The sequence below is a fragment of the Apiospora hydei genome (assembly GCF_038363865.1).
Source record: "Apiospora hydei strain CBS 114990 chromosome Unknown utg000008l_segment0_segment0, whole genome shotgun sequence".
Taxonomy (NCBI): domain Eukaryota; kingdom Fungi; phylum Ascomycota; class Sordariomycetes; order Amphisphaeriales; family Apiosporaceae; genus Apiospora; species Apiospora hydei.
The window spans coordinates 860,343-887,544 of record NW_027117367.1 but is presented as its reverse complement, the minus strand read 5'-3'; the positions used below and the strand labels follow the sequence as shown (position 1 = coordinate 887,544).

The following is a 27,202-nucleotide window of genomic DNA, read 5'->3' as shown; positions in this document are numbered from 1 at the left end:
AAGCTGTTGATCGATTGGAGTCGGGCATGCTTATCAGATTCATGGTGGTCATTTGGGATTAAAACTCGGCATGGTCGCTATCTATGGCAAATCACTTGTCGCTCTCGCTGCCCAGATTTCGTTGTCATCGTAGAAAACGCATAATGGGAGATTCTACAACGTTTTCTCCGTGCGCTTAGTGCCGAGTTTTCTCATACGGAACATTATTCCTTCTGCCCATTATCTTCTATTAATACGATCCTCCAGAACCCCTTTGCCGGCAGCTAAGATCTTGCCATAAAGCATGCCTGTTCATCGCTTACTGCCCCACCACATACGGTGTATCCTCCTTGAAGATCAGCCCCGGCTTCCGCTCGGCCAGGTCCAGCAGCATCTCGGCGAAGTAGCTGTTGGCCCAGGCGAACCAGGGCCGCGAGTAGTCGGTCGCGTTGTAGATGGACACGCTCTCGTGGATCAGGCCGAGCCCGGCCGTGTTCTTCAGGAGCACGTCGAGCCGCTGCGCGATCTCGGCGTCGTCGTCGCTGCCGTATATGGCGGAGACTTGGGACATGGGCCAGGGGTAGGTGGCGTTGACGTGGGGGCCGCTGATTTTGGGTTTCATGTTAGATAGATACGGTAATGATATGGTGGGGGAGGGAGGAAAGATAGAAAGGGGGAGGGGGATACGGACCCAATGCCGCTGAAGCTTTTGCCCTCAGCGTAGTACGGATTCAGCCGACTGAACAAGTGGTTTTTAGTCTTGACGTAGTTGGAGTCGTTGCGCTTCAGGAAGCCCAGGTAGGGCAGCGACATGAGGCTGGGCACGTTGGCGTCATCCATGACGTAGTAGCCGCCGTAGCCGTTGGTCTCGTACGCGAAGACGCCGTTCAGATTGAGAGTCGTGTTCCAGACGGCGTCTCGGATAGTGGCCGCGTAGCTCCTCGCCTGCTTCGACAGGTCGGCCTGAGTGGCCGCCTTGTCGAGCATGTTGGCGATGTGGTCGAGCTCGACGGACATCATGGCGTTGTCCGAGGTGATGAAGTCTATCGGGCAGCGTTAGCCGTGTATCCGCAGTAATATTTACCACCGTGATGATCTCGCAGTTAAAACTCACTGAATACACAGAGATCGTCGGACGGCCGGTGGCTCGACGCTACCAGACCATTTGCCATCTTGGGCTCGCCATTGCCGCCGTTAGGCACCTGCGGTGAGAGCGCGCCGGCAGTGCCTGTCCAATTGTAATAGCTGACGTACCGCCAGTCATCGGTCCATGTACTCTGCGACTGGTCGTGGATCGTGGTCATAATTGAGTTCATGGCCGCTTTCCCTGTGGGCATGATAAGTGCGTCAGCAAAGACGCCCTTGCTTATGCGAGAAGAGCAACCTTGGACTTACAGTTGTCGTTCATGAAGGAGGTGTCGTTCGTGTTGGCGTAGTAGGAACGTGAGATTTTCAAGAACCCGGCTAAGGAGTCGAGCTCGTACTGGGATGTGTCAAGCTGGAGTTAGAGTCTGAAACGTTGAATAGGGGGTAACGCGTGGGACACTCAAACGGTTTTACCATACCTTGCATTCAAAGACGGTCTGGTTGTCGACGGGGCTGATTCAAGTCGTCAGAATAGGCTAATGTTCAGCAAGGGGAAAATATACGTACGGGTTGATCCTCACGTTATCAGCCCAGTCCTGATTAGACGTTGTTAGTCTCGAGCCTTACATCAAGTGAGGTGAATAAACCATGAGCTTACGTTGTGGGATGGTGCGAGGCCGCTCTCCGGTGGAGGTTGGAATGCTCCGCAGTATGGGTATTCCGCAATGTATCGCGACTCGGTGTTGATCATTGCTTTGATGAGGGCCTGGAGATTCTTGTCCTGGGGAAGGAGTCTGTACAGATGGGCGAACTGGTTCCCCGTGTCTCGCAGCCATTGAGCGCTATAGGTGGATCAGATACGAACATCATAATTATAAACACAGGTTCGCACAGGATACTACCTACGTAATGTCCTATGAAACCAGTCAGAAAACGATAAAGAGATTTCATAAGTAGGTGGAGCCTTGGTTTACTTACACCAGTGATGATAAAGGCCAGATTCAGATCTGGATCGAAATACCTCACCGTCGTATCAAGGGTCGAAGGAAACGTGTTCGCGAACAGCACCGCCATATCCGGATCCTTCAGACGGGCCTGCATATCGCTGATGACTTTCTGTTTGGCACTGTTAATCCTGATCTCACATCAGCTCTCCTAAAACCACACTCACCTCGACAGCCGAGCTATTGAAAGTCCGACACTCCGGGCTGGGCCGCATATTTGGCAGCGCGAGGGCCCCGGATGAGAACGGCTCGTGGCGCGACTTGGAGTAGTCGTTGTAGTCCGGGCAAGAGTCCGGGATCCTGCTGCGCGCCGGGTAATCGGCCCAAGCCGCATTAGCGGGGACCGGCAGGGATGGGCCCAGTATGGAAGCGGCCAGAACCGCTTGAGCAGAGAGTCCACGCATCTTGTCGGTTTTTGATCTGACACCGGCCCTTGGCGGAACTTGGGAAGACGTGCTGGGAAACGAAACGTCTGATTACTCAAGGTGGGCGGGGGAGAGAGGGTGACGGGAGGGAACAGGAAACTAGTTTCTCTTTATGTAAGTACACACAGGAACCTAGTCAGCGGCCGGGCAGATATGTCTTGGCATTCATCGAAGCTACTGCAGCAGTGGAGAGATGCAAGGGTCGTAGATGCGGGGAGATGCGGGGGAATAGGCGGTGTTGCTTTGGAACGTTGTACGACCCCTTACGACTCTTGGTCTACTTCGGTCAGCTTCGGACTACCGACCATGATCTACGCAGCCGTGCTTGCTGTGATCATAAGAGAGGTATTTCGGGGGCTGGGAGAAATACTTTGCAGGTCATGTTGTTACGGAGTTCGAATCCGGCGGACATACGGGCCGACTGGTTGAGTTAGCTTTCGATGTGCATACATATACGGAAGGATATTATCCAGGGGCAGATTGTTCGTCAGAGAATACAGTTTAATGAACTGTTTTGAGTTTGAGTATTCTTCCAGGTTTGAGTGCATCCATACCCCTGCCACCGGAAGATAGCGCGGGACTTATGTAGCATCGTACAGCCCAGCCACTGGTCTAGTAGCGCACCAATCTAGCATGACAGCCGTGCAAAGTTCTTGACACTACGACAGTAGTATCGAATGACCATCCATCGAGACCACGGAGAATTCCCTCGTATGTTGCCGCAAGCGCGCGGCCCCATAAGTTCGTTAAGGGGTTACATGACTCGCGTCCCTGATATCGCCTGCATGTTCATAAAACTCATCTGGGAAACATGGCGTCACCCCTTATGAAGTCTATGCAACGCACCGATACGGAAAGGCAGGAACTATAGAATTTGTATAAGACAGGTTACGCTTATACCAGCCCCCCTTACCTAAGTGACAAGGCCCCAGAGGCTCTGAGACTTCCAGTCCACGGCAGCATAAGTTCAATCTTGAAACATACAAGCTCCTTGCTTGTAATCGAAACTTTCCTGGCTTTCTTCTCTGATTCGTGGCAATGCTACCTTGAATCGTGGTTGAATATATCACTCAAATACGACCTGAGGCGGTGAGGCATCGTAAAAGGGGTATAACAGCAAGCCCAGCTGCGCACCATGTTCCCAATAACATAGTCATTTCTTTCTGACTACCCCCAAGCACATACCTGCATACCCTTCTTGAGGGTTTCGCTCAAAATGGCTTACATGCTCGCATCACTTCTGCTGGCCTCGGTTGGCGTCACCGAAGCCCAGCGGATCGGCACCGCCATCCCCGAGGTGCACCCCAAGCTCCTGACGCAGAAATGCACGACCTCGGGAGGCTGCGTCACCCAAGGCACCAGCGTCGTCACGGACGCCCTCTCCCACCCCTTCCACGTGGTCGGCGACATGAGCAAGAGCTGCAACCCCAACCCCCGGGGCTCGGACGAGTTCCTCATGGACCGGACCATCTGCCCGGACGCGGAGACGTGCGCCAAGGCCTGCGAGTACGAGGGCGTCGACTACAAGAGCCTCGGCGTGTCGACCGAGGGCTCCGCGCTCACGATGCGGCTGTTCCTGCCCAACGAGATGGGCGGCTACACTAGGGTCTCGCCCCGGCTCTACTTGCTTGCTGAGGACGATATGAACTACGAGCCTATCCGCCTCCTGAACCAGGAGATAAGCTTCGATGTCGACATGTCCACTTTGGGATGCGGTCTGAACGGCGCCCTGTACCTCGACGAGATGGACTTCAGCGGTTCCCGGAGCGAGACCAACCCGGCGGGGGCTCAGTACGGCACCGGCTATTGCGACGCCCAGTGCTACAACAAGACCATGATCAACGGTGTGGTGAGTACACTAGCACTGCACTTCCTCTTTCTTACTCTCCTGGAAAAGCCTACAGATGAACAACTGACACCCCCAAAGCCCAACCTCAACAACAGCGGCGCCTGCTGCCACGAAATGGACATCTGGGAAGCCAACAGCATCGCCACCGCCCTCACGCCCCACACCTGCAGCAAGCCCGGCCCCTTCCTCTGCACGGGCGCCGAGTGCGGCCGCGACGCTTCCGGCGTGTGCGACAAGTCCGGCTGCGGTCTGAACCCGTACAAGACGGTCGGCCCGGACTTCTACGGCCCCGGCAAGACCGTCGATACCAAGCGGCCCTTCACCGTCGTGACGCAGTTCTGGACCGATCCCAAAACCAAGAAACTGAGCGATATTCGTAGGATCTACGTCCAGGACGGCCGCAGTATTAGTGCGGCGTCGCCCGAGGGCGAGGCGGCGGGGGGTGGGGCGAATAATACGGTCACGGCGGAGTTCTGCACGAGCAACAAGAAGGAGGCCTTTGATCGGCTCGGCGGGATGGAGGCCGCGGGCGAGGCGCTGGATCGGGGCATGGTACTCATCTTTAGCATTTGGAACGATTTGAAGACGAACATGAATTGGCTGGACTCGGGGGAGGCGGGGCCTTGCGGGCCGGATGATGGGGCGCCGGATAAGGTGCTCGCGGCGAACCCGAATGTGGCTGTTACGTTCTCGAATATCCGCTGGGGTGATATCGGATCCACGACACCGAAAGCTGCTTAGATGTTGTGAAAAATTGGGGTTACTGCTGTAATTTCTCAGACCTAAGGGATGTTGGGGAATAAGGGGATAATGGAATCTGTACCACTAGCACTTACAAACGTCGGATCGTCAAAACATAAGTTGTTGCCAGCTGGTTAGGGGCTTTGAGTATGAAATATGGGTATCAGTCCATGTTATCTCTTTTCATAGATCTTCGCCCTTTTGACCTTCTGTGAGACCGAGACCGAGTGTCACCAATATGCCCAGGGAATAAGCCGGGCGTAAGTCGGTTTGATCCACTGAAACGGCGGCAAGCATCATTAGTAGCCCAACTTGCTTATTGCGGTCTGCCTCCCCTAAACATTATTGGATGGTCGTCAATCCCAGTGCTTACTTGGTTATCTAAAGGGGCGTCTTTGCGAGTGGTCCACTGCGAGGCCCAGGATTGCTTGGCACGTCGTGATCCCGATTGGTCGACCTCCTCTGCGGCTTATCTTGCTAATGCAAGCATACAGTAATACAGTGCCACACGCTCCAGGTGTTCTTCTCTTTCGTCCTCTTACAACTTTCTTGGCTCACATTTCCTTGTGTAGAAGCTACTATCACAATGTCAACAGTGTTTCAGGATCTTTTAGCCACGACCGACGGCCCCAATTACGGTTCTGTCGAGGAAGCCGATAGGGGTGTGTCAGATATACAGGATGCAGATATATCTGAGCCTGAGTACCCCGGACCACTGAAGCTGATCCCGATTTCCATCGCCATGGGACTGGCCATATTCATCCTGGGCCTTGTAAGTACTACGCAAGTCGACTGCCGAAAAAGACGTAATCATTTGCTAACACGCCAAAACGAAGGACAACACCATTGTCGGCACTGCGACTCCCACCATCACCAACGAGTTTCATTCCTTGACGGGTATCGGTTGGTATGGCTCGGCGTGTAAGTCCATGCTTGGAGCCACCAAATTGCAGGACGTGAGACCTCTAGCTAACTATGGCGCGAGACCGTGTCACAACCTGTTCAACTCAGTTTTTCTACGGCAAACTCTACGAGCAGTTCCGAGTGAAGTGGATCTTCGTCACTTGCGTGGTCATACTGGAACTCGGATCCATCGTCTGCGCCTCGGCACCGACCTCGACTGCCTTCATCATCGGGAGGGCAATCGCGGGTTGTGGCGCGTCTGGGATCGTCACCGGTGTTTTCATGTAAGTTTACATTGCCTGTGTTACTCTCCGTTTCCTGATCCAAGAATCGGTTCTGGGATCCTAATTTCTTTCCAGAGCGATATCGCACTCGGTCCCGCTACGCTTGCGGCCCATCTACAACAGCACGGTTGGGGCCCTCGAATGCGTTGCGATGACGGTAGCCCCGGTCATCGGAGGCGCTCTGACGACTTATGCGAGTTGGAGATGGTGGTGAGTGGTTCCAAGTCTACTAGTACCTGAAGTGCGAGAGATATCATATAGCTAGCTTACCAGCAGTTTTGGCGCAAATCAGCTTCTGGGTGAACTTGCCAATAGGAGGTTTCACCATCGTCGTCATTATGCTGCTTTTCAAGAATCCAGATGATCAGGTCATCGCCGAGGGCTCTACCAACTCTAAGCTCCGGCAGCTCAACATCCCGAATCTTCTGATATTCACAGCAAGTGTCGTATGTCTTCTGATGGCCCTGGAATGGGGCGGGACCACCTACAGCTGGAACAGTGGTAGGATCATTGCTCTTCTGGTCTTCTCTGGTGGTCTGCTCGCAGGCTTTGTTGGTCTAGAAGCTGCACAAAAGGACCGTGCTACCATTCCCACTTCGATCGTGCTCAACAAGACCGCGGGGCTCTGCGTCCTGTACGCATTTTGTGCGTCGGCGGCTTTCAATGTCGTGGATTATTTCGTAAGTCGACTCTACTTGCTGATCAGTGAATATGTGGCGTTCACAGCTAAGTAACTCCCAAGCTCCCTATCTGGTTCCAAGCAATAAAAGGGGCATCCGCCGCCGAGTCTGGGCAGATGCTCCTGCCATCCATCATATCCCTTTCCGTCGCCGCATTCAGTTCTGGATTCATCGTTTCCGCCATCGGGTATTATACGCCGCACATGCTTGTCGGATCCACATTGATGGGAATCGGCTTCGGCTTCCTCACAACCTTGACCCCGGCCTCGGGGCCCGCGGCCTGGATTGGTTGGCAGGTCATGTTTGGCATTGGGATGGGCCTATCCATCCCGCAGCCCTGGTCAGCTATACAGACCGCGCTCGGCGCGAATGAGGTCCCATTAGGGATGAGCGCGGTGAGCTTCGCCATCAGCATCGGCGCGGCGCTGTCTACGTCGGTTTCTCAGAATGTGTTTACAAATCTTCTTCGGCGGGGCCTCCGCGACGTACCGGGAATAGACGTGGATGCCCTCATCCATCAGGGGGCAACAGAGCTACTCAAGGGCATACCTGACTCGGAAAAAAGCACACGTGCTTGATGTTTACAACTTTGCCCTGACGAGCACGTTTTGGGTCTGTGTGGTTGTGGTTGCTTTGGGTATGCTGGCTGCACTGTGTATGGACTGGAACTCTGTAAAACCAGACAAGGCAGCCATAATTGGAGAGTAATTTGGACACCGAAACCTGGGTGATAGTCTCTGAGGAACCTGAAATGATGCCATCATAGTCTGAACCCGTGCTATAGAACTGCATATCATGCCCTTAAGCATGACGCGAAGAGATGAATGAGTGTCACCGTATCGTTATAAGCTCTGTCCTCAGCACCCCCTTGTGTACCACGGATGCAACTTGCCCTTCCATAAAGCCGTGCAGATACATCTCGCCAACGAGCCTCCTAGGCGTTGCTGATCCGCCCCCGTCACCAATATTCAGGGGTAACGGCCGAAGGAGGAACGGTACGGCCCCGCCCTGCACAACGGCACATGTGTCGCCTGGCCTGCAAATTCCCGGCGCCAGGCCGTAGTAGCCGTTTTTGGTGATGACGAAGGCGCGGCCATGGCAGAGGGCCGCTGCTTGCAAATAGAACGGCGCCGGTGCCTCTTTTTTGTGTTGTGGCGTTCACAGCCACCGGTTATGTAATCAGAAAACATGCGTAGGATGATGGCATCTTGGTCTTGGTCATCCCAAGGACGGCCACACAGGGTATGGGCAAGGATGGCGGATTTGGTAGCGTTGTATGCAAACGGAGCAGTCGTGTCTTGCTCGAGCTCCGGGGAAAAGGAAACGAGAGGGTGCCAACTGTCGGTATTCGCGGAAAAGAACCAAATTCCCATGGTGCTGGGCGCTAGGCGGACTGGAAAGACAGCGAGAACGGAGTCAACTACGACGCCCTCGACTTGCAGGCAGTCCCCGTTCAACTCCAAGGCTCCACCCGTACCGAGACCTGCGGCAGAGCTGTATGTTGGGCCATATGAATTCCATATGTTATTGAACGTGGGAGTGACGTCCCACCGGACCACCCACGATGGTGTATCTTCCTCAATAGTCTGCGTATCATGCTCCACCGACGACAGGGTCCGGATCCCCGAATCACGAAGCAGCACGAGCGTGGTCTCCTGGAAAACCTGAATCTTAGGCTTTGTGTAGTCGGGGACGATGGTCCCAGCCGCAGCAGCAACAGGGTGCCCAAGGAATGCGTAAACGCGGTCGCGCGGGTCGCGGCATTGTAGCAGCGCGCCTTGGTCCAAGAGATCGAGGAACTGGTAGTGTAGGACCTCTCCTGGTGCTTCGCCACCGGGCCTTGGTTGCGACCAGTCTAGCCACCAGTCATGAACTAACAGACCCTCGATTTTCATATAAGCCGCAAAACTGGACATCCGCGACCGCGCCCACGAGACCACGCACCGCAGCAGCCGGTAGCTGAATTCTTCGATACCAATATTATCATCAGGCCCTCCTCCGTAGATGACGCGCGGATCTCGCGCCAGCCCGACTTCTTGCAATACCCAGACACGACTGAACCACGGCGCCCTCGTCAGCGCCCCCAGGGCTCGCCAATGCACATCGTCGACCTTGATATCGACCCCGGCCGTTGCTGCAGAAGCGTCCCACTCGGACAACAGCGAGGCGACAAGGGAGCCGCCGGCATAGCTCAGCTCGGGCCCCATGCATACCAACACCGTTCGCGCATTTGTATAGATCCGACCCATCAAAGCGACCTGGGCACCGCGTTCCACATCGTCGTGCTGGTTGATGCACAGGGCGTCCGCCCAAACGACGACATATGCGGAGCTGTCGGGGTGGTGGTGGCGCCGCTGTGCGCGTGACAGGGTCCAGTGCAGATTCTTGGTGACGCGGACAAAGAGGCCATCGCAGAGGATGGGCACCGTGTCGGCGGCATCGTCGCCCCATACGTAGGAGATGGCGTCGTACGGGGGCGGTGCTTCAATGTCAGTGGGGACGAGTCGGACACTCAGGGGTCCGTTATCATGCGGGCTCGGCTCCAAGAGGGCTAGGCGGATCTCGTTGGGCTTTAAGAGTTGGTAGTTGTACGACGCTGGAGAGACGGTGTGGAGGCTCGTAGTGTCCATCAGGGGGATGTGCTCATATTTTCATTTTCGAGATACTCCATCCAGTTGAGTTGGGCGCTTTCCCACTTTTTAAACCTGAAAGCGGGAATGTAGCTTCTTATCTCGATTGCAGTGACCCTGGAATACTTATGCAGCCAAGAGATTCCTGGTCTCAGCTCAGCGCCCGACGCAACGCCACCTCTCACAACGCACCGTTGCCATTCGTCCAATATATCTATGATACCCAAAGTGGCATAATTAGGCGATTAGAGCCACAGCATTACGCCCGAGGTGAAACCCCGCTTAACAATGTTGCCGTAAGTGACTGTCTTGTACGACCTGTATCTGTTTCGATCTTTGATTTGCTTGCGCCCATAGTATCTCGCGAGAAATCCCCGGTGGTGAAGAGCCTTCAAGGCTTATTTTAACTATGTTTACTTATTTGTCCAATAGCGAACGCCCAGGAAAATAACATCCACAATATCAAGTCCACCATTCAGTGCGTCCGCCACCTCTACCAAACCAACGAACCCGACGCACTGGGTAATGCGAAAAAAGCACCGTTGATAGCCGCGAGGCCCAGGGGGTACTTCATCGGGTTCTCACCCTCACCGAGCCCATGGCGCTGCGCCTATCGGTAGAGTTGCAGCGACTGAGCAATGGGGAACAAGCCCCATTCACATAAGTACGACGATCACCTGCTGGCCATCGACTAGGCGCTGATCGAACAGGCGCGCTCTCGATCCGCCCGAAGCTGAGACCGGTTCGACGGCGACAAGCTCACGGGCGAGATCACTTGACAGGCTTGCCCTTTTATAATCTCCCTTGTGGGGGGCGTAGCTGCCATGACTGACGGGGCCGGCACAGCCCCGAAGTGATGGCTGGCGTCATCCGATGTGGGTGAACCCCAGCTTTATTGTAGTGATGGTGGCGGAGTGCTACCGCCGTAGTCTTGCCTCTCCCGTATCTCAGCATGGTCAAGCTGTTGTCGAGTTCGGTATTCCGGGCTCCAGTTGTCCCGGACTTCCTAGCGGCACTTCCTATGCGGTCGACGGACGGCCAGCCACATCTCAGGACTGGGGGCCTGTAGGATGAGCCCCCGAACAACATAGTCGGTCCTCTACATGCCCAACAACCCTGAACTATGTCTTTTGAATTTCTACTCCGATGTGCCAACGACTGATCTTATGTCAAGTGCTACCCCTGAGTTTCCAGGCCGCAATAGGTCTTGGTCTAGATCGGTGCCCGGGTGCCATAGTGTACCATAGCGGCAACATCTTCCACATACGACCATAGCTCTCAGACAACTTGGGATCCCGTCCGCTCTCCCCTAAATAAGCTGAGAAGCGCCGGACTAGTACTAGAGTCGGTGACGATCTGGGAATCCCCGGTGTTGTATGTTTTTGGTTCATTTTTGCCTGGCGAGTACTATTCCAGTATCACTTTATCCTCACACCATTGTCCTTCAAGGATAGAAGGAGATAATAAAAACCAGAAACTCTCAAAGTATTGCTTGAAGCATTCAGTCATCTAGATTCGTTGCTCATGGTCTACTGAGATAGACTTATCCATGCCCAGAAGCCCCCTAGACCCACCACCCCAATATAGCCCCACATGGTGTCCCCGGATGTCGAAAACCCACCCCTGACCCCAGGCTCCATCTTCCAAGCTGTCGGTTCTCCAGATCCCCGTTTCCCGAACTATAGGCCCTGCGCGAGGGCAAACAGCCCAATCGAGCCCAGCACACTCACGAGTCCCGGGAGAGTGCACCCGCTGCAGACTTGGAAGCGGCGGCGGTACCGCTGCTGCTGCCACCGCTGCCCATCGTCATGTTCTTCTTGCTGCCGCTCATGTCCATGCCGGGCATGTTGGGGTCCATGTCGCCGTCGCCATCGTTCATGTCGCCATCGTTCATGCCGCCGTGGGCGGATACGGCGGCGGCGGCGAAGACGGTGGCGAGGAATGTGTAGAACTGCATGGTATCGGTCGGGGGTTTTGATTTGCCTCTGTGATGTCGATAAATGGGTGAACTGTGTTGGCCGCGGCTGATATTGTGGTGGTCTCTTAGTGTTGGGATGATATGTAAGCTAATAGTTGATAAAGAAATGACTGTAAGAATACAATACTGGCCAGCAGTGCAGAAGAGAAGGGACAGTTGAGGTTGGTGATTTGTTGGATTGACGGGATGGATGATGATATTCTGGCTTTCGAAAAGGAGAAGCAGTTCACCTTCATATATATCACGAAATTACAAGTTGAAGTCAGTATCATCTGAGGTAAGGCCGGCTGTGTGAGCAAGTTGATTCACAGCTATTGGGCTAGTGTTTCAGTCCCCGTAGTACGGTTCAGCTGAGGGATGTTTACGCGGTCCACAAGGACTGGGCGGACACTCTGGGAGAAGGCTTGGTCCATTTTCGCTCGGTCTAGACTAAAGATGGGATAACGATCTCGAGCTTGACATATGCGATAACCGATGAGAAGGTTTCGTTTGTTCGGATGTTTGACGTTGATGGGACGATGCGAGACAACGTTCTCATTTGTGCTCGCGCATAAGCTTTGCGAGAGCGTTCGCCGATAGGCGCTTGGCGGCCGGGAGCTTACACGTTGTTTCACCTTGGCGTCACTGGGATCAGGGGTCCAAAGGGCGAGAACCGATTGCGGCACATGCTTAGATTTCTGTGCATTGAGGGACATGCCCGCAATCTTCTCAGAGAAGAACTGTTGTTATCCAGCCGGAATGCGTTTCACGGTACAGCTCTCCCGAAGGGATGTTGTAGTATTTGGCCACGGGACAAATGTTCTATTGGACACTGGACTATCTATGTAGTAAGTTATGGGTTCTACATGTACCACGCGAACTTGAGTTACTATAACTGATTTTATTTTCTCTTCTTCTTTTCATAAGCTAACTCGAGCCTGATCGTACCATGACAACCAGTAGTAGGGATCAACTTATATTAACATAAACGTGAACAAAAACAAAAAACAAAACAGGGGTTCTTACTCAGTACCTTCGAAACTCTTAGGAACCAGTAATGTATACTAACTGTGTACTTACTCTGCGAGGTCCCCATTCAGATAGGCCAGCAAGTCCGGCAAGAATGCCCAGAGAAGTTTGAGGGGATAAAGGGCGTCCCAGATCGAGTCCTCGGCGAGCGCACCAAGGACGTCCAGACAAAACACGAAGAGCGCGAAACAGCCGAACCAGCCTAAACATAGCTGGGGGTAATACCAGAGGCCGCCGTCGGGAATCGGGTTCCAGAGGAGGACCAACACGACGATAAGGATCGGCTCAAAGACCATTTCCAAAAGGACGAAAAGATCCCTCACTTGCCACTCGTCGTCCATGAAGAAGATGGAAGCCCACGTCTTGAACCCATAGTGCTTGATTAGGGTCTGGCGCCAGGCGCTTCCCTTGAGCGCGATCCGGTTCTCGTTCTGCTCCCAGTCCTCCAGGAGCGCCTGCCTGGTGACGGGTTTCATAAAGTCAAAGGCCCGTTCCAGCCGCCTCAGGTCCTCGTCGAACCCGTTCAGGAGCGAACGGATGTCATCCATGCTGTACTGGCCCTGTCTCGCCGTGTTCTGTACGTGCTCCAAGCTCTTCTCGAAACCCGCGATTTCCGCCTTCGTCACGGCCGCGAAGTCTCGAACAACCCTCATCGGGTTGCGCAAAAGACTCCATAGGTCGAACGTCGCGACGGGCTCCGTCAGGTTGTCCATGCGGAACATACTCAGGTGGTACAGATCACTCGCGACTTTGCCACGCGCGCGCGCCGCCGTCTTGGAGATTTGTGCGTTGCGGCGCTCAAGACTGGCCAGGCTCTCCAGCGTCGTGCGGATGTGGCGGCGCATCGCTGCCCAGGTTTCGAACGTCATGTCGCGCCGCGCGAGGAACGCCCTGGCCAGGGCGTCCACGCGCTTCTCGTCGATGGTGGAGATTCGCATGAGGTGCCTGAGGCGCGCAGACAAGCCCGTCGTTTCGTACAGGGTGGGCGCCAGATCTCGGTTCGTCTGCATCCCTTCTTTGTGTCCCTCGAGAATTGTCATGCACATGTCGTTCAAGTCGGCCGATGTTTTCCGGTACGACGCACTTCTGCGTGCTTCCGCCCGAAGGAGCTCATCGGTCTGGGACTGCCGGTAGTAAAAGTCCTTGCTGCCCTTATCGTCCTCGTCCGGGAGGATCCACGTGTCGTGCTGGCCGAATGAGCTCAGAGTGTGGAGGAGCTTGGTATCCCCCTTTGTGTCTCCCGAGCTCACGCAGGCGTGGTTGTAAAACTTGCCCACTGCGTTGGCGGACCTCGAGCTGGCGACGAATAGCGACCCCACGTCGAGGGAGTGCTCGTACAAGGACTCCTCCTTGCATATCGCAGGTTGGGCAAACGTCGGCAGTCTGCACACCGTCCCCGTGAACATGGTTGGTAGGAGCGGGCATACGCAGAATAGAAAGAACACCCACGCCACAAACGTGACAGGGTTTACCTGTAAGCGTCTATAGAGATCCATGACTGCGTTAATTTCTCCCTTTGACAAGTGTATCACGTTATGACTCAATCTGAGAACATAAGGTTGAGAGGATGCTTTTGCAGGAGTCTTTGTTAGCATTTATAATCGATGTCGCCACAAAACAATGAATCGTGGAACTCATAGCCGACAAAGAGCACTGAACACCATCAATGAATTGTTTCAATTACAACCGCTCTGCATGGCTTCCGCACCAATAGTGGTTAAATTCCATCCCTATTTTTTCGTTAAGATCAACACCCTGCTACAGACAGCTTAATTGAAATTTCGTCTTGTCTGCGACCGAATGCTCGGCCCATGGGCCACTCTAAGACCCCTATCAGGGCACACGTCGCATGTCAAGCCAGTCGTTGACCGACTGAACTCAGATAACCCTAGTGAAAACCAAAATTGCAACAGCGCGCCCAGACTTGACTTCTCAGCCAATCGGCACGGAAAAATGTGCCCAAATTGGAAATCAACTAAGATAATAGGTGTGTTTCGATCATGCAGGGGTCAAAAACCTTATGATAGTCAACCTACGTCGAAACAATTCATACTATTTCTATTCAAGACAAGAGATATACTAGCTAAAACTCAGGAATTGAGATAGTCGACTCCAAGTTCAGCCGTCCTGGACACCTGAGCTCCGACTCCAGTAAGTACTCCCAATTATCCTCTGTCCAAATAGCAGGGTCAGGCGCCTCTGGGTAGTATACACGCGTTTCTTCCTCGTTATTTACCCACGCAACTCCGATCATTTCTGCTTCCCGTCGCTCCTCTTCAGTCATCCGCTCGCTTTCGATCTCTTCCAGTATGGCTGGCAATTCTGTTTGCCAGTAGTCATTGCAGTATTGTTGCAGTTTGTCCAATCCGCTATTCACATGGTTGAATCTGCTTTCTATGTCACTGCATATACCTTTGAAGGTTTCGATGAGGTCGTGCTCTTCGTCTTGGATTTCCATGACTTCATCGTCGTCCATCGTTCGGTCCGGATCCCACGTATAGCAGGTGCTGCGGTCCGTGTAGCAGCACGTGTGCGTCAGACCCAGGGCCTCGAACGTTTCGAACCGCAGAGCAGAGATAAAAAAACCTCTTCCCTTCCTCCGCCGTAAGGTTCTGTAGGATTTTGTAATGGTTGAGGGAGTCCGTGGCAGACGGGCGCAACCGTCCCTTGAGGTAGCATGTAAAAGGTGTACATCCTCCAGGAGAACAGACACAGCGGCATCCGTCCGTCAAGGGGGCTGAGCAGATGGTGGCGGTGATACGCGACAGTGCTTCAAAGTAAGGGTGGCTGCCGGAGATCCCGAAACTATCCCCATAGCGATCCATCCACTCGCCAACCCTTAACATCACTTCATGCCCGGTCGTGATCCAACGATCTTCGCCATTGACTTTGCCCTCCAACTTGATCAATCGCTGCGGATCGGCTCCATGATCCAGAAACCATAGTGACAGGTGCGGGTCATGGATGTATAGTGTCCTCAATGGCTGCCTCCCATAATGTTGGTCGTAGTCGATCTCCCGAAATCCCAACTCGAACAACTGCTCTGCCATGTCAACGGAATCGATCATGCAGTAAAGCGATGGGTGATTTTCTGATGTCTGCAAGATTTCATGAGGAACCAGGTGTGCCGGAACCTGGATGTCTTGCTGCTGGAGCAGTTTGCAGACTTGAGTAGCATGCAGATCCAGAACCTCGGTGCTTTCAAGCACGTGCTGGACGGCGCGCAGCGCCCACCTGTGGCGGAGAGCGAACTCCTTGAGGCCCTCGCGCTGGCCCTTCAGATGCCGGAGCCAAAGCCGCCGGCATCGCTGAGAGGCCGCCTCCAACCTTCTGCACAGATAGAACTGGTAGTCGAATGCGATCAGCTCGGCGCACTTGTCCATGACGATGGACACGGAATCCGAGCAGCTGCACTGGGTGCACTCCACGCCGTCGTCTCCATTCGTACAGTGGAAGCTGGTGTGCTCGACGGCGACTTGGAGTACCGATATCGCTATGTTATCTCGCTCGTTGAACACGTCTGCGGCTATGGCGGCGTCGAGCAGTTCGGGAAAGAGGGGGAGGGAATTCTCGTAGGCCGCGACGAGAAGAGCGTTGTGTCCGAAATGGTTCTGCTCTTTGATCGAGTCCGGGTGCTTCGTCAACAGGTACAAGACTTGCTCGCGGTTCTTTGTCTTGACGGCCATGATAAGAGAACCGCTGCCGCTTGCTGCGGACGTCGCAGATATTAGCCGCCGCTCTGAGAATCAATTTCTTCAGGGGTGAGTGTGGATTAGGTAATACCTTCCGTTAGGGTTGTTAAACGTCCCAAGTAGTGCTTCATTCCGACAGACGGTAAACCTATCTGCCCTGAAAGGGTTAACGGCATGGCTCCGCCTTCAATCCCGGCAACAGCCTCTGCGGTCTCGACCGAGCGATAGTCGGAAAACCCGGGATTTTCCATATATCCGAAGGGGGAAGGAGAGCTAGAAGTGTCATTTTAGTCGCGAGAAAATGTACAAATTGGTCCCGATGCTGAACTTACTACCCATATATATCGTAAGAGACGGCCGGCACATCATTGGATACCAAACCAAGCATAAACTCGGTGGTGGGTATGATAGCCCGTCCGATGGACCCCCGAAAGCATGATGCATCAGCGATCGGTTCTTCGAGTCGACGGCCAGGGGCGAGGATTTCCCTTCTGCAAACAGCCGGATGATATTTTCCATTGCTTTCCGCTCGAGAGCTGGGTAAAATGAGGGGTGGCAGCGGTTCTGCCGGATCACCTCTCGAAGACAGAAGATGACACGGAATGCCGGATCCATGCGGGTGTCAACTGTCGGATAGTATGTGAACTGTGGGCTGATGCTTCGTCCGCCAGCTCCAGAGCTGACGCTGAAGGAGATCTCGACGGCCGCCTTCAAGACATGCGTCAGGCCTGTGAGCCGCAAGCCGTACTTTCGTCGCCGCTTTGTGGCTGTGATCCGATACAAGGGGCAGTACGGCGAGTGTCCCTCTTTCGTGTCTTCGGTGTATACTTGGTAATATGAGCCAAAGTTTGAGTACTCGAGTTGCGTCTGCACCCTGCGGCGACAGATACATCCGCTTTGGTTAAAGTTGCAAACTTCTTTCAATGCTGCGGGCTTAGCTGCCAAGAGGGCTGCAGCTCTGGTGAGAGATTTCTGGCACACACTCCTTAGTCCTGATGTTGGATATCGAAGGGTTCGACCAAAGTAACTTACCCCGTCGCCAGTCATGCAGGGCGCTCGCTCGCATGCAGCGAGAAGGGTTTGTAGAGAACTTTCGATGCCGTCGAAGCGTTCTTGGAACCCTTGCTGGAGTTCGAATGAAGACTGGATCGTTTGATGCGCATGTCCGAGCTCGGAGCGTACCAAGAACACTTCGGTGGAATTGTCATGGAGTGTTGAGTCAACTGAGGAGAGCATGTCCATATTGACACGATTGATCGTCCTTTCGATAGTTAGGTCCGTAGATATGCGAGGAGTCCATCGAGGATATCCACACTCACAGTTCTAGTTGTCCCACGGCAAGCTGAAGCGCGGCCTTGGACTGGGCTATCCGCGTGTGAAGCTGGTTGATCTTGGGACGGTCAAAGACATAATGGAGCTTTCTGGCCTTGCCTTTGAGTCGCAGTCTCCAAGTACTCAGGTCGGATTCGGACAAGTGAGCAACGAACAGCTCCAGTGCACTGAGATCGTCGGCACACGAACTGATTGTCTGAGCTGCTGCCGCCGCCGCACGTGGGGATAAATGCTGGATCGTAGTTGATGTCGCCTCGATGGCGGCCAGGGTGTTCCGCAACGCCGCATTCTGGCGCCTGATGGCTTCTAATTCTCCTTCTCGGCACTTCAGTGCGTCGAGGTACGTGGAGATACCGCCGCTTACTTGCAGACCAAACGAAGCAAGCCCAACGACCGAAGCTGCCAGTGACAATGGATCCATATCAGCACTAGATTTGAGTAATCGGGATCTTACAGGAAGATGCTGGTGGATGGTGTTCTGTTCTAATAGGCTTGATGGAAAAAGCCCTCGAGAGATGAGGGGTTGCGTCGTCAACGAGGCCTTAATAAGGAGGCACAGCAACACTGGTGCGGATACGTTGAACGTGTAACAGGCCAATCTAATTGGCCGTATGAATCAGGATCCGAGAACCCGACGGATACTGTATGGCTGGGAATATATAGATGTATACTTTTTAATGTGTCCATTCTTCCTCAACTTTGTATATGGAGTATGTTGGGCAGTATATATTGGGGTCATTTGGCCGAAGAGACTCGGTTGCCTGCTACCTAGGTGTTCGAATATTAGGCCACGTGTTCAGGGATCAGTATAACTCAACCTCATAGATCTCGCTGCTTCATTACCTTCTCTCTTCTCGTTTGGAACCTGAATATCAAAGGCCACCCCAACTGAGGCCAGGGGTGGTGAATCTCCAAGATCTTGGCCAAGAGCCGGGGTTAATATGCATAAATAAACGACATTGGTCCAGAGAGTTGGATGCAACCCTCTCCACAGAAGTGGAGCTTGAATCACATGCCGCCCCGGAAATGAGCGCCACTCAATCCCACTATATGGAGGCTCACCCCCGGCTCATCGTAGCATCGTGCGCCCATAATCGTCGACGTTACGAATCGGGCACTGCCGTTGACCAAAAAGGAAGGAGTGTAGGGTTTTGTCGACTACCTTCTTCTGCGCCAGGTCTTCGACAAAGGACACTTCCCAGCTCCCTTCACCTCGGCTCTTAGGACGCATCCGATCAACTCAACCGCCCGTGGCCTGGAAGACTCTCCGACCAGCAAGCACAATGAGGGCATCTTGGGCCATCTTCACCTCGCTTCTGGCCGTTGCTGCAGCCAGTCCGCTTTGGCCAAAAGCTCCAACGCAGAATGTGACGTCCGCGGTTCAGCGACGCGCAGTCCCTGCCGGCTTCGCCAGCACCAACGGCACACAATTCACCATCGACGGCGAGACGCAGTATCTCGTGGGCACCAACGTCTACTGGCTCGCCTTCCAGATGAACGACGCCGACATCGACCTGGTCCTAGACCAGCTCGCCACCTCGGGCATCAAGGTAGTGCGCATCTGGGGCTTCAACGACGTGACGACGATCCCCGCGGACCCGGCCACCGTCTGGTTCCAGCACCTGTCGTCCGCGGGCTCCGTCATCAACACGGGCCCCAACGGCCTGCAGCGGCTCGACTACGTCGTCGCGGGCGCCGAGAAGCGCGGCCTGAAGCTCATCGTCCCCTTCGTCAACAACTGGAAGGACTACGGCGGCATCCCCGCCTACACCGCCGCGTTCGGGTCCGGCGGCTCCACCTGGTACAAGCACGCGCCCGCGCAGGCGCAGTACAGGAACTACATCCGCGCCGTGGTGTCGCGGTACGCCGGGTCGCCGGCCATCTTCGCCTGGGAGCTCGGCAACGAGCCGCGGTGCATGCTCTGCAGCACCGACGATATCTTCGATTGGGCCACGTCGACGTCGGCTTTCGTCAAGTCGCTGGACCCGGACCACATGGTGACGCTCGGCGATGAGGGTATGGGGCTGACCGGGGGCGCGTGGTTGCCGTACTGGCTCACGTACGGGTTGGATTACTGGCGAAACCTGCAGATTGAGACGATTGATTTCGGGACATTTCACATGTACCCGACGAATTGTAAGTTGGCACGGGCATGGTGTGCAACTACACCATCTTGCAGTGGCATAACGACTGACTATCGGCTTCAGGGGGTGTTCCACTAAGCTTCGCGAATTCGTGGATCACATCGCACGCGTCGAAATGCGTGGCAGCGGGTAAGCCCTGCTTCTTCGAGGAATGTAAGTGAAGATCTTCATGTGCAAACGGTGTTCTCTCACTCCCTTGATATTGGACTGAGTCCTGCTGTACAGACGGTATCCCTTCGTCGCAGGGTCATTGTGCCATCGAGCGGCCGTGGCAGGAGCTGGCCGTCCAGACCGAGGGGATCGCGGGTGACGCGTTCTGGCAGGCGGGCACAGTGTTGAGTACGGGCAAGACTCACGACGACACGTTCACCCTGTACCACGACACTGAGGAGTGGACTTGCCTTGTCACAGATCATGTGGCGACCATACGTAATGGGACGAGGCTCTGATTTGGTAGCTAAATGGGTATGTAACCAATTCATTCGATTATTGGGAAGCGTGTACATTGGCTACGAGAACACGGTGGGTATCAAAAGCCGGATGAAGCACATATCAAGGCTTTGGGCACGGTTCTGAGAATCTTGAGAATCTCTAAGATAACGGTCGAGTACTTGGGCCACGATGTACGTAGCAATTACGTGAAAGATGGTAGATCGGGTGCAGGAGCCTTTGAAAATGCCCAAAGACACGCTCGTGATCAACTGGAGATCTGGCACCACACCGTACACAAAACACGGGCTGCATAAACTGTGGAGGACTTGTTCAAGGACCATTTCTCCTCTGATTCATAGACAAATTAACCATGTTTCCTATTTGAACGAATGATCCGTACAGCAACACTCGGCCCTCAAGTCATCACTATTGCTTCTTGAAGGCCACCGAACCCGGTGATACGCAGGTGATTTGCGCGTGGCACGCAGGTTACCTGGTTATAGCTACCAGAAGCTCATTGATTCCTGTGGACATTTGCAACAGCAGCATAAATTCACAGCACAGCTGAACCCATCGACTGTCAACATTCAATGCTAGGCAAGCACCATTTGATACAGCTCACCTGCAAATCCTCTGCCCATGGTGCCTTCCGAGGTACCATCATTCATCGCACTTGCCATTGATAGCAGAACTTGGGCGCTGTTTCCATTTGCACAACCCATTTGGCAAGTCGCCCTAAACTTGCACACAGGTGAGTTATCTCTTCCCTTTTCCCTCATTTCCTTCCCAACTCCACTCAGCAGACAAGTCAACACCTCCCAATTATTGACATCAATTTTTCTCTTTACAGAAACCCTACATCACATCCTGCGGTTCCCGGAAACGAACGATGGATAAACTCAGCTTTGAGGTTGTCTCTCTCATTCTGGACGAGCTGCAAGGGCCTGATGGCAAATCGAAGCTTGCGCCTTATTCAACCATCTCACGCCAATGGCAAGCAGCCGTTGAGAGGCGGACCTTTGCAAGTCTCACCGTGGAGGACCTGGGCCAGTTTCAAGCTGTCATCTCGTCATCGCCATTTCGCCTCCCGGCGTTGCGCGACCTCCGTTTCAATGTGGGCCTTCCCACGGACAGCGAATCGCGCGCGAGCTACCACCGAACCCAGTCGGCCGTCCTTTCCACTATAACATCACTCCTGAACCAACTCCGCACCTGGGAGAAGAAAACAAAGGATAAGACCCGCTTCACTGATGACAGCTTAGGGCCTATCAGCCTCCGGCTTCAACTTCAACCCAGAGCAGGCCCAGACAGGATTTCCAGAAGTATGACAGCTGTATTGGAACGTCAACTCGAATTTCAGCAGAAAGATTTGGACGCGCTGGCCAAGCTACATTGTGTCTCACGCCTCAAAGTTTCGAGCGACGGGAACCAGTACCTTCATCCCTTCACTTCATGCCAACTCGCCACCCGTTTCTCTGCCTTACAGAGTTTATATCTGGTATATATGGACATGGAATCAAAGCAATCACCGCTGCGAAAGACTATTCGCTCTTCCCTGGCTGATGGCATCAACAGCCTCGGTCAACTACCTCATCTAACAAAGCTGACCATTCTGCGTGGCAACGGCGAACCGCCATCAAATCACAGTTATGAAAACCTATGTTTGGAGGTTGAAGACCAAAAAGGCATCACGGTAGACCTTTTATGTGAGGCTATCCGGAAGCTGGCCCAGAAAGGTTGTCTCGTAGAGCTAGGTTTGATTGACGAATTAATTTCGCCGGACCTCTTTCGAGACCGTCGTCAACGGTCAGCTATGAACCACGACGACGCCCGAGAAAGGCAGGAAGAATGGCCCTCGCTCCAGCGCTTGGAAATATTGGCTTCCATGGTCGCGCCAAGCGGCATGTGGTACTATACAGGCAACAAAGACGACGTCGAGCCCAATATTTACGGTTTCAATGGATGGAACGACCACGATCCGTTACATGAGTGGCGCACAAGCCCGAGTTCCGAAGGGTTTGACCCTCTAGCCATCGATCTGGCCGCGGAGGTAAGGCGGATGCCGCGGCTAAGGTCCTGTTGCTTCAGAATATCCTTGGAGGCCGATCATGTCGATCACATAATCGAACTAGAATGCGTCGAGGCAGGCGAAAAGTTTGAAGTTGCTTATGCCAGTCAGGAGAACAACGAATATATGCCGGTGCGTCGGTGGAGGGTCACCAATACGAACACGAACTGGAAGGTGCCGAACGAGTTCAATGCGATCTGCGCTGATTGGGTCGGTCCCGATGGTGAAGTCGAGGTGTGGTATGATGGGCATCGGTTGGAATCTCCCTGATCCCCTGGCCTTCAGTAGACCATTTCTCGGGATAAGCAATACAAATTAGGCATTTCTAATCTGATGCCTAGCCACTGCAATACTCGCGAAAAGCAAAACATTACTAGGCTACCTTTGCCAGGTTGAGAGTGGCAAATACACAATTGATTGGTAGACACTGCAATGATAATGCTTACTCATGGGCGCCAGACAATAGCGTTCAACGTCTTAATGTTCTCTAATATGCCATCAGCAGACTCCTTCGAATGAGCCTGACAACCGCTCGTCGTACGTGACTACTGTAAAAGCGCCACACCACCGCGGAGATCAATACCTCATCATCGCCTGCTGCCCCGGAATCTCCGTCAACCACCCCTCAGTATCCTCCGTAACCGTGTTCTCGACGGCGCACCTGTTCATGTCGGCGACCGGCTGCGTCTGCAGCACGCCCGGCATCCCGGGGCTGCCGCAGCCGTGGAACATGCAGGAGCTGTTGAGGGCGCGCTGCAGCGAGTCGCCCTTCCAGCCGAAGACGTAGTCGGCGTGGGTGCCGTAGCCCTTGCCGTCCATGAAGGACCAGACGAACGGCTGTTGGGGGAGCAGCGTCCCATTCGCGTCGCGCGGCCATAGGTCGGCGAAGGCGGTCGTGTTCCACATGGTCTCGTACGCGAGTTGGGGCATTTTTACCTGTAGTCTCGGTGTAAGGATGGACCTTCCAGTAGTAAAGCAGAAATAAACACCCGAAAGTCACTTACCGGATGTGACTCCGGACACCGAGCCCGGTTGAGGAAACCCCCGTCCCCGGGCGGCTTGATGTTGCGCATGTGCGACTGGTGGTCCGGGCTGTCGAGGTTGACGCCATCCCAGCACGTCGGGAAGTGGTGGATCGCCATGATGCCGGCGGGGCAGGGGCGCGAGGGGAGCTCGTACGTCTCGTGGCTGCGCGTCAGGATGGTCTCAAGGCAGGTGTAGCGCAGACCTGGTAGACGCTGGGCGTCGCTGAGGTTGGTGATGGTGGGGCTGCCGACAGTCATGCGGAAGCCCTGGTGGGAGGAGAGTGCGTGCGTGCGTTAGCCATTAATTCTCTGCTTCTCGGTCTGAGTTTCAAGAATTTACCGGCTTGAAAGCGCTAATATACTGATCCCCATCCGTCTCGAAATCGCTCTCGGTGTAGTAAATCGTCATCCCGCCCTTGATGTCGGGCGCGTCCCGCCCCTCGTACCCGAGCTGGGCGTTGGGGTACTGCGGCACGCGCTTGTAGGACCCGTTGGTCGGGTGCCGGAAGTAGAGGACCGCGGTCCAGTAGTTGGAGAAGTCCTCGGTGTAGGCGCAGGTGGTGCAGGTGCCCTGCTCGCCAATGTCGCCCGTCATGGTCGCGTTGAAGGCGTTGCCGCCGACGATCTGGTGCACGTGGGCCGAGGGGATCTGGCCCGGCTCGACCAGCGGGTCGAGGCGCTGGGAGGAGACGGTGGCGCAGCCGAAGCGGAGGGCGGCGCGGGAGAGCCCGGCCTGGACTATGAGAGGAAACCAGTGCATCACGATGTATGTCTCTTAGTCAAGAATATTTGACAATGACAAGATAGGTACGGAGAGGTAGATAGACAACTACGGTCTCATAACAGCATGAAACGACGTTCAAGATATGCGGTCCCCATCCAGGGTGACCTCTTTCAGGCTATATGTACCTGGATGATCAACGGCTCACGGCAAGCTTTCAGCCAATGGATGGCGTGGAAGAAGTGCCGACGTTGCATTCATATGCCAGAAGCATCGTGGTTGGCTGATCTTTACGAGTATATATTGGGAAGAGATACTGTAGATTGACAACGTTTCTTGGCATGGTAATGTCGATGATTGGGTGTGCCGGATGATAGGAGATGCGAAGTTGAGCCCCTAACATGCTGCCAGCTCGTCAATCCGTAGCTCACTTATCTGATCGATACAGGAGACGATGTCCGCCCAAAGAGCAATTATCAGTTGAAGCCCTTGTAGTTATCGGTGCAGGTCATGTCCAATGACGTCCCGTTCATGTTCAGACAGTAAGCATCCCGCGTGCCATTAGGACTCATAACGTTGATGCCTTCAGCGCGGATGTTCGAACATGCTTTCTTCGAACTGCAAGCCAGCGCTCCGATCAGTGGCTGATACTTCTTACTCGTGCGCCCCCGAAACCCCTCAAATACGATATCCAAAATCGTCAGGGGGCTTGGGTACTGCAGGCAGAGCGTCAAGTTCTTCTGCCCATAGCACTGGTCGATCTCGATCGCGTAGTCGACATTGTCAATCGTCATGTCCGAATAAGTGATGTTGCGGACGCGCCCGTCGCCGCCGCCGCCCTGCAGGTCGCCCGATATCGCCGAGGGCGTGTTGGGCCAGACCTTGATGCGCGCGCCGTCGGAGGCGTTGTGCATGGAGATATTGCCCACCCAGACGTCCTCGACGATGTCGAAGGTGCCGGCGTATTGGCCCAGCGAGCCGACGCTGATGCCGTGCGAGCCGTTGCAGAAGAGGTTCTGGACTAGGATTTTGGTCGAGTTGGGTTTGAAGGCGACGCAGTCTGGGGATGGGAGTTAGCCTTTCGGTAGTATCACTGATTGAAAGACCATGCTTCTTACCGTCGCCGTTATTGATGACTGAGTTCTGGATCGTCACTCCATCACTGCGGTAGGTGTCCCATCCGTCCCTGTCGCTAGTCAGCTTGGTCCTCTACAACACTCAGTTGATCAGCCGCCATGGCAGGGGTGCCTTACGTGTTCTTCGCCGCATGCTTACTGGTGCTTCGACCGGCAATGTCAATGTTGTTGAACACCACGTTCGTCGAGTTGGCCACGAAGTGGTAGTACTGCGGGCTGTATCTCAACACCAAGTCGGAGATGACGCTATCATGCAGGCCGTCGATGCCAAACAGCACAGGCCGCAGCGTGTAGATATCCTTGGCATGTGCATCGTACCAGACCTGACCATTGCCGTCTACTGTGCCTCCTGTTATTGGATGTCAGCAGTGTTGCGCGGTTGTAAGACATCGAACTGTCAAAGTTCACTTACCACCGTAGATCCAGACGTCGTTTCCTCCCAACTTGAAGAACGAGGTGACGTTCTGAAAGCCGAACTTGAATGAATTGGCTTGCCAGTATGTGGTGTCGTTGGTGAACAGGATCTTGCCCTGGATGTCTGATGATAGTTAGCAGGGGTTCAATGTTCTTCAGGCCAATTCAATGGAGGTTAGTGGTCAGCTAACCGATGTCGATATGATTCAAAAGGTCCAATCCATAGCGGTACCAATGACATAAGTCTGGTTCTGTCTGAATACAGCCCGGCCTCCGTCATTGCATTCGTTAAATGCTTCCAGGATACTTGACGAGTCATCGCTCACGCCATCGCCGTGGCTATCAATGAAGCATGTTTTGGTTCGCTCCTTGGGCTGAACGACGGTATGGTATGGCGCCTTAGGAGAAAAGGATAGGCACGGGCGGGGTGAGATATCATCTGCCGCGGCGACCAAACCAATAGCAGTTGTGAGGCATGCTCCCCATTGCGTTACCTTCATCTTGACCTCGCAGGATAAACAACACAACAGAGAGAGCTATACAAAAGGTGCAGCTACCAAGACTCCAGGAGACTAAGGAAAGGCCAAGGACTTAGAAGATGCAGGTACAATAGTGTCGCCATGGTCAACGCTCGAGAGAATTTTGTGTATATATGCAATCCCTAATGGCGGGATTGGTGGAAATATTGATACAGGCAATTACTTCTGCCGAAGATGTGGTTCGATGTATTAGAGTAGGTGTTAGTCAGTCCGCAAATGCCCCCCACCTGTTTGCTGATGCCCCTAAAACCCCCCGATTCCCCGATTGGGGGGAAGGCACCAATACTTGGAAGTCATTATTCACTAATAAACACGCTCATTCGCTGCAGAATGAATGATAGAAGATCCCAAGTATCTGTGATATCTCATATAGTGCCTTCGTATTAAATGGATCAGATAGTTTCTCGGAGTATGTTCATTGACCCGGTCAGACGACAGGATCAAAATTCCCATCCCTGCCCTTCACGATCCCATCAATGTCGCTCGTCACCCAACCGCCGTAAAAGTCGCCGGGCTGCGGCTCGACCCGTTCCCCATCGACGTAGCAATCCCACGGCCCCGCATAGAGCGACAGGTAGCCCTTGATGGCCTCGAAGGGCTTGGTCGGGCTGTTGTACGACCAGATGCGATTGGAGACGGTGGTGCCGCCGTTGCTGTTGCTGCCGTCCTGGGACGAGGCGGAGATGGAGTAGTAGGTGGCCCGGCCCTTCCACTCGCAGAACGAGGAACGGGAGGTTTGGGTGAGCGGGACCAGCATGGAGGAGGGTGGGAGGTAGTATGCTTGAAACCCCAGGTCAGTATGCACTATCATTTTGCGTCACCGAACATTGAGGAAGAGCAGTTATATACTTGGTGGATGGTGGGTTTCCAGCACCCAGTATGCCTCTTTGGTGTCGGCAATCAGTTGGCCGTTCCACTTGACTTGTAAGTGCCTGGGAGTGCGCTCCAGCAGTGGCGGCCTTGGGAACGACTGGACATTCAACTTGGGTTTCGCGGACATGGTGGCAAGGTATCTGGTGATTGTGGATTTCATTAATTATTTGGAAGATTTTGCTTTTCAAAAGAATTATTTGTGCAAGAAATATAACAGAGCTCCCTGTTTCCTTCAGATCAGTCGCCGGCGTCATCGACT

At 54.0% G+C, this 27,202-nt stretch overlaps 12 protein-coding genes across 12 annotated transcripts; 4 read left to right on the top strand and 8 right to left on the bottom strand.

Annotated features, from left to right (window-relative positions):
* Positions 1-298: 298 nt before the first annotated feature.
* Positions 299-2,473, bottom strand: PG997_010848 (uncharacterized protein; the record flags this gene model as incomplete). Its single annotated transcript, XM_066815163.1, has 10 exons — positions 299-584; positions 671-1,022; positions 1,094-1,306; positions 1,375-1,462; positions 1,545-1,578; positions 1,633-1,661; positions 1,724-1,907; positions 1,972-1,979; positions 2,044-2,181; positions 2,237-2,473. The coding sequence occupies 10 exons, from the start codon at positions 2,471-2,473 to the stop codon at positions 299-301; spliced, it is 1,569 nt and encodes a 522-aa protein (XP_066664453.1).
* A 1,237-nt stretch (positions 2,474-3,710) lies between these two features.
* Positions 3,711-5,084, top strand: PG997_010847 (glycoside hydrolase family 7 protein; the record flags this gene model as incomplete). Its single annotated transcript, XM_066815162.1, has 1 exon — positions 3,711-5,084. The coding sequence occupies one exon, from the start codon at positions 3,711-3,713 to the stop codon at positions 5,082-5,084; it is 1,374 nt and encodes a 457-aa protein (XP_066664452.1).
* A 586-nt stretch (positions 5,085-5,670) lies between these two features.
* On the top strand, positions 5,671-7,529 carry PG997_010846 (MFS transporter; the record flags this gene model as incomplete). Its single annotated transcript, XM_066815161.1, has 6 exons — positions 5,671-5,856; positions 5,921-6,005; positions 6,070-6,271; positions 6,347-6,481; positions 6,564-6,951; positions 7,014-7,529. The coding sequence occupies 6 exons, from the start codon at positions 5,671-5,673 to the stop codon at positions 7,527-7,529; spliced, it is 1,512 nt and encodes a 503-aa protein (XP_066664451.1).
* A 390-nt stretch (positions 7,530-7,919) lies between these two features.
* Positions 7,920-9,581, bottom strand: PG997_010845 (uncharacterized protein; the record flags this gene model as incomplete). The annotated part of the gene is made up of 1 exon (XM_066815160.1): positions 7,920-9,581. One exon carries the CDS (start codon positions 9,579-9,581, stop codon positions 7,920-7,922), a length of 1,662 nt encoding a protein of 553 aa, XP_066664450.1.
* A 1,726-nt stretch (positions 9,582-11,307) lies between these two features.
* On the bottom strand, positions 11,308-11,538 carry PG997_010844 (uncharacterized protein; the record flags this gene model as incomplete). Its single annotated transcript, XM_066815159.1, has 1 exon — positions 11,308-11,538. The coding sequence occupies one exon, from the start codon at positions 11,536-11,538 to the stop codon at positions 11,308-11,310; it is 231 nt and encodes a 76-aa protein (XP_066664449.1).
* Positions 11,539-12,614: 1,076 nt separating this feature from the next.
* On the bottom strand, positions 12,615-13,973 carry PG997_010843 (uncharacterized protein; the record flags this gene model as incomplete). The annotated part of the gene is made up of 1 exon (XM_066815158.1): positions 12,615-13,973. The coding sequence occupies one exon, from the start codon at positions 13,971-13,973 to the stop codon at positions 12,615-12,617; it is 1,359 nt and encodes a 452-aa protein (XP_066664448.1).
* Positions 13,974-14,650: 677 nt separating this feature from the next.
* Positions 14,651-18,012, bottom strand: PG997_010842 (uncharacterized protein; the record flags this gene model as incomplete). The annotated part of the gene is made up of 6 exons (XM_066815157.1): positions 14,651-14,889; positions 14,980-15,074; positions 15,154-16,276; positions 16,685-17,231; positions 17,292-17,520; positions 17,579-18,012. 6 exons carry the CDS (start codon positions 18,010-18,012, stop codon positions 14,651-14,653), a joined length of 2,667 nt encoding a protein of 888 aa, XP_066664447.1.
* Positions 18,013-18,874: 862 nt separating this feature from the next.
* PG997_010841 (endo-1-4-beta-mannosidase) lies at positions 18,875-20,184 on the top strand (the record flags this gene model as incomplete). The annotated part of the gene is made up of 3 exons (XM_066815156.1): positions 18,875-19,727; positions 19,799-19,888; positions 19,961-20,184. 3 exons carry the CDS (start codon positions 18,875-18,877, stop codon positions 20,182-20,184), a joined length of 1,167 nt encoding a protein of 388 aa, XP_066664446.1.
* An 872-nt stretch (positions 20,185-21,056) lies between these two features.
* Positions 21,057-22,505, top strand: PG997_010840 (uncharacterized protein; the record flags this gene model as incomplete). Its single annotated transcript, XM_066815155.1, has 1 exon — positions 21,057-22,505. The coding sequence occupies one exon, from the start codon at positions 21,057-21,059 to the stop codon at positions 22,503-22,505; it is 1,449 nt and encodes a 482-aa protein (XP_066664445.1).
* A 306-nt stretch (positions 22,506-22,811) lies between these two features.
* Positions 22,812-24,020, bottom strand: PG997_010839 (uncharacterized protein; the record flags this gene model as incomplete). The annotated part of the gene is made up of 3 exons (XM_066815154.1): positions 22,812-23,171; positions 23,240-23,527; positions 23,601-24,020. The coding sequence occupies 3 exons, from the start codon at positions 24,018-24,020 to the stop codon at positions 22,812-22,814; spliced, it is 1,068 nt and encodes a 355-aa protein (XP_066664444.1).
* Positions 24,021-24,457: 437 nt separating this feature from the next.
* PG997_010838 (exopolygalacturonase) lies at positions 24,458-26,031 on the bottom strand (the record flags this gene model as incomplete). Its single annotated transcript, XM_066815153.1, has 5 exons — positions 24,458-25,041; positions 25,100-25,167; positions 25,235-25,466; positions 25,530-25,655; positions 25,764-26,031. The coding sequence occupies 5 exons, from the start codon at positions 26,029-26,031 to the stop codon at positions 24,458-24,460; spliced, it is 1,278 nt and encodes a 425-aa protein (XP_066664443.1).
* A 466-nt stretch (positions 26,032-26,497) lies between these two features.
* PG997_010837 (uncharacterized protein) lies at positions 26,498-27,070 on the bottom strand (the record flags this gene model as incomplete). The annotated part of the gene is made up of 2 exons (XM_066815152.1): positions 26,498-26,850; positions 26,920-27,070. The coding sequence occupies 2 exons, from the start codon at positions 27,068-27,070 to the stop codon at positions 26,498-26,500; spliced, it is 504 nt and encodes a 167-aa protein (XP_066664442.1).
* Between the last annotated feature and the right edge of the window lie 132 nt (positions 27,071-27,202).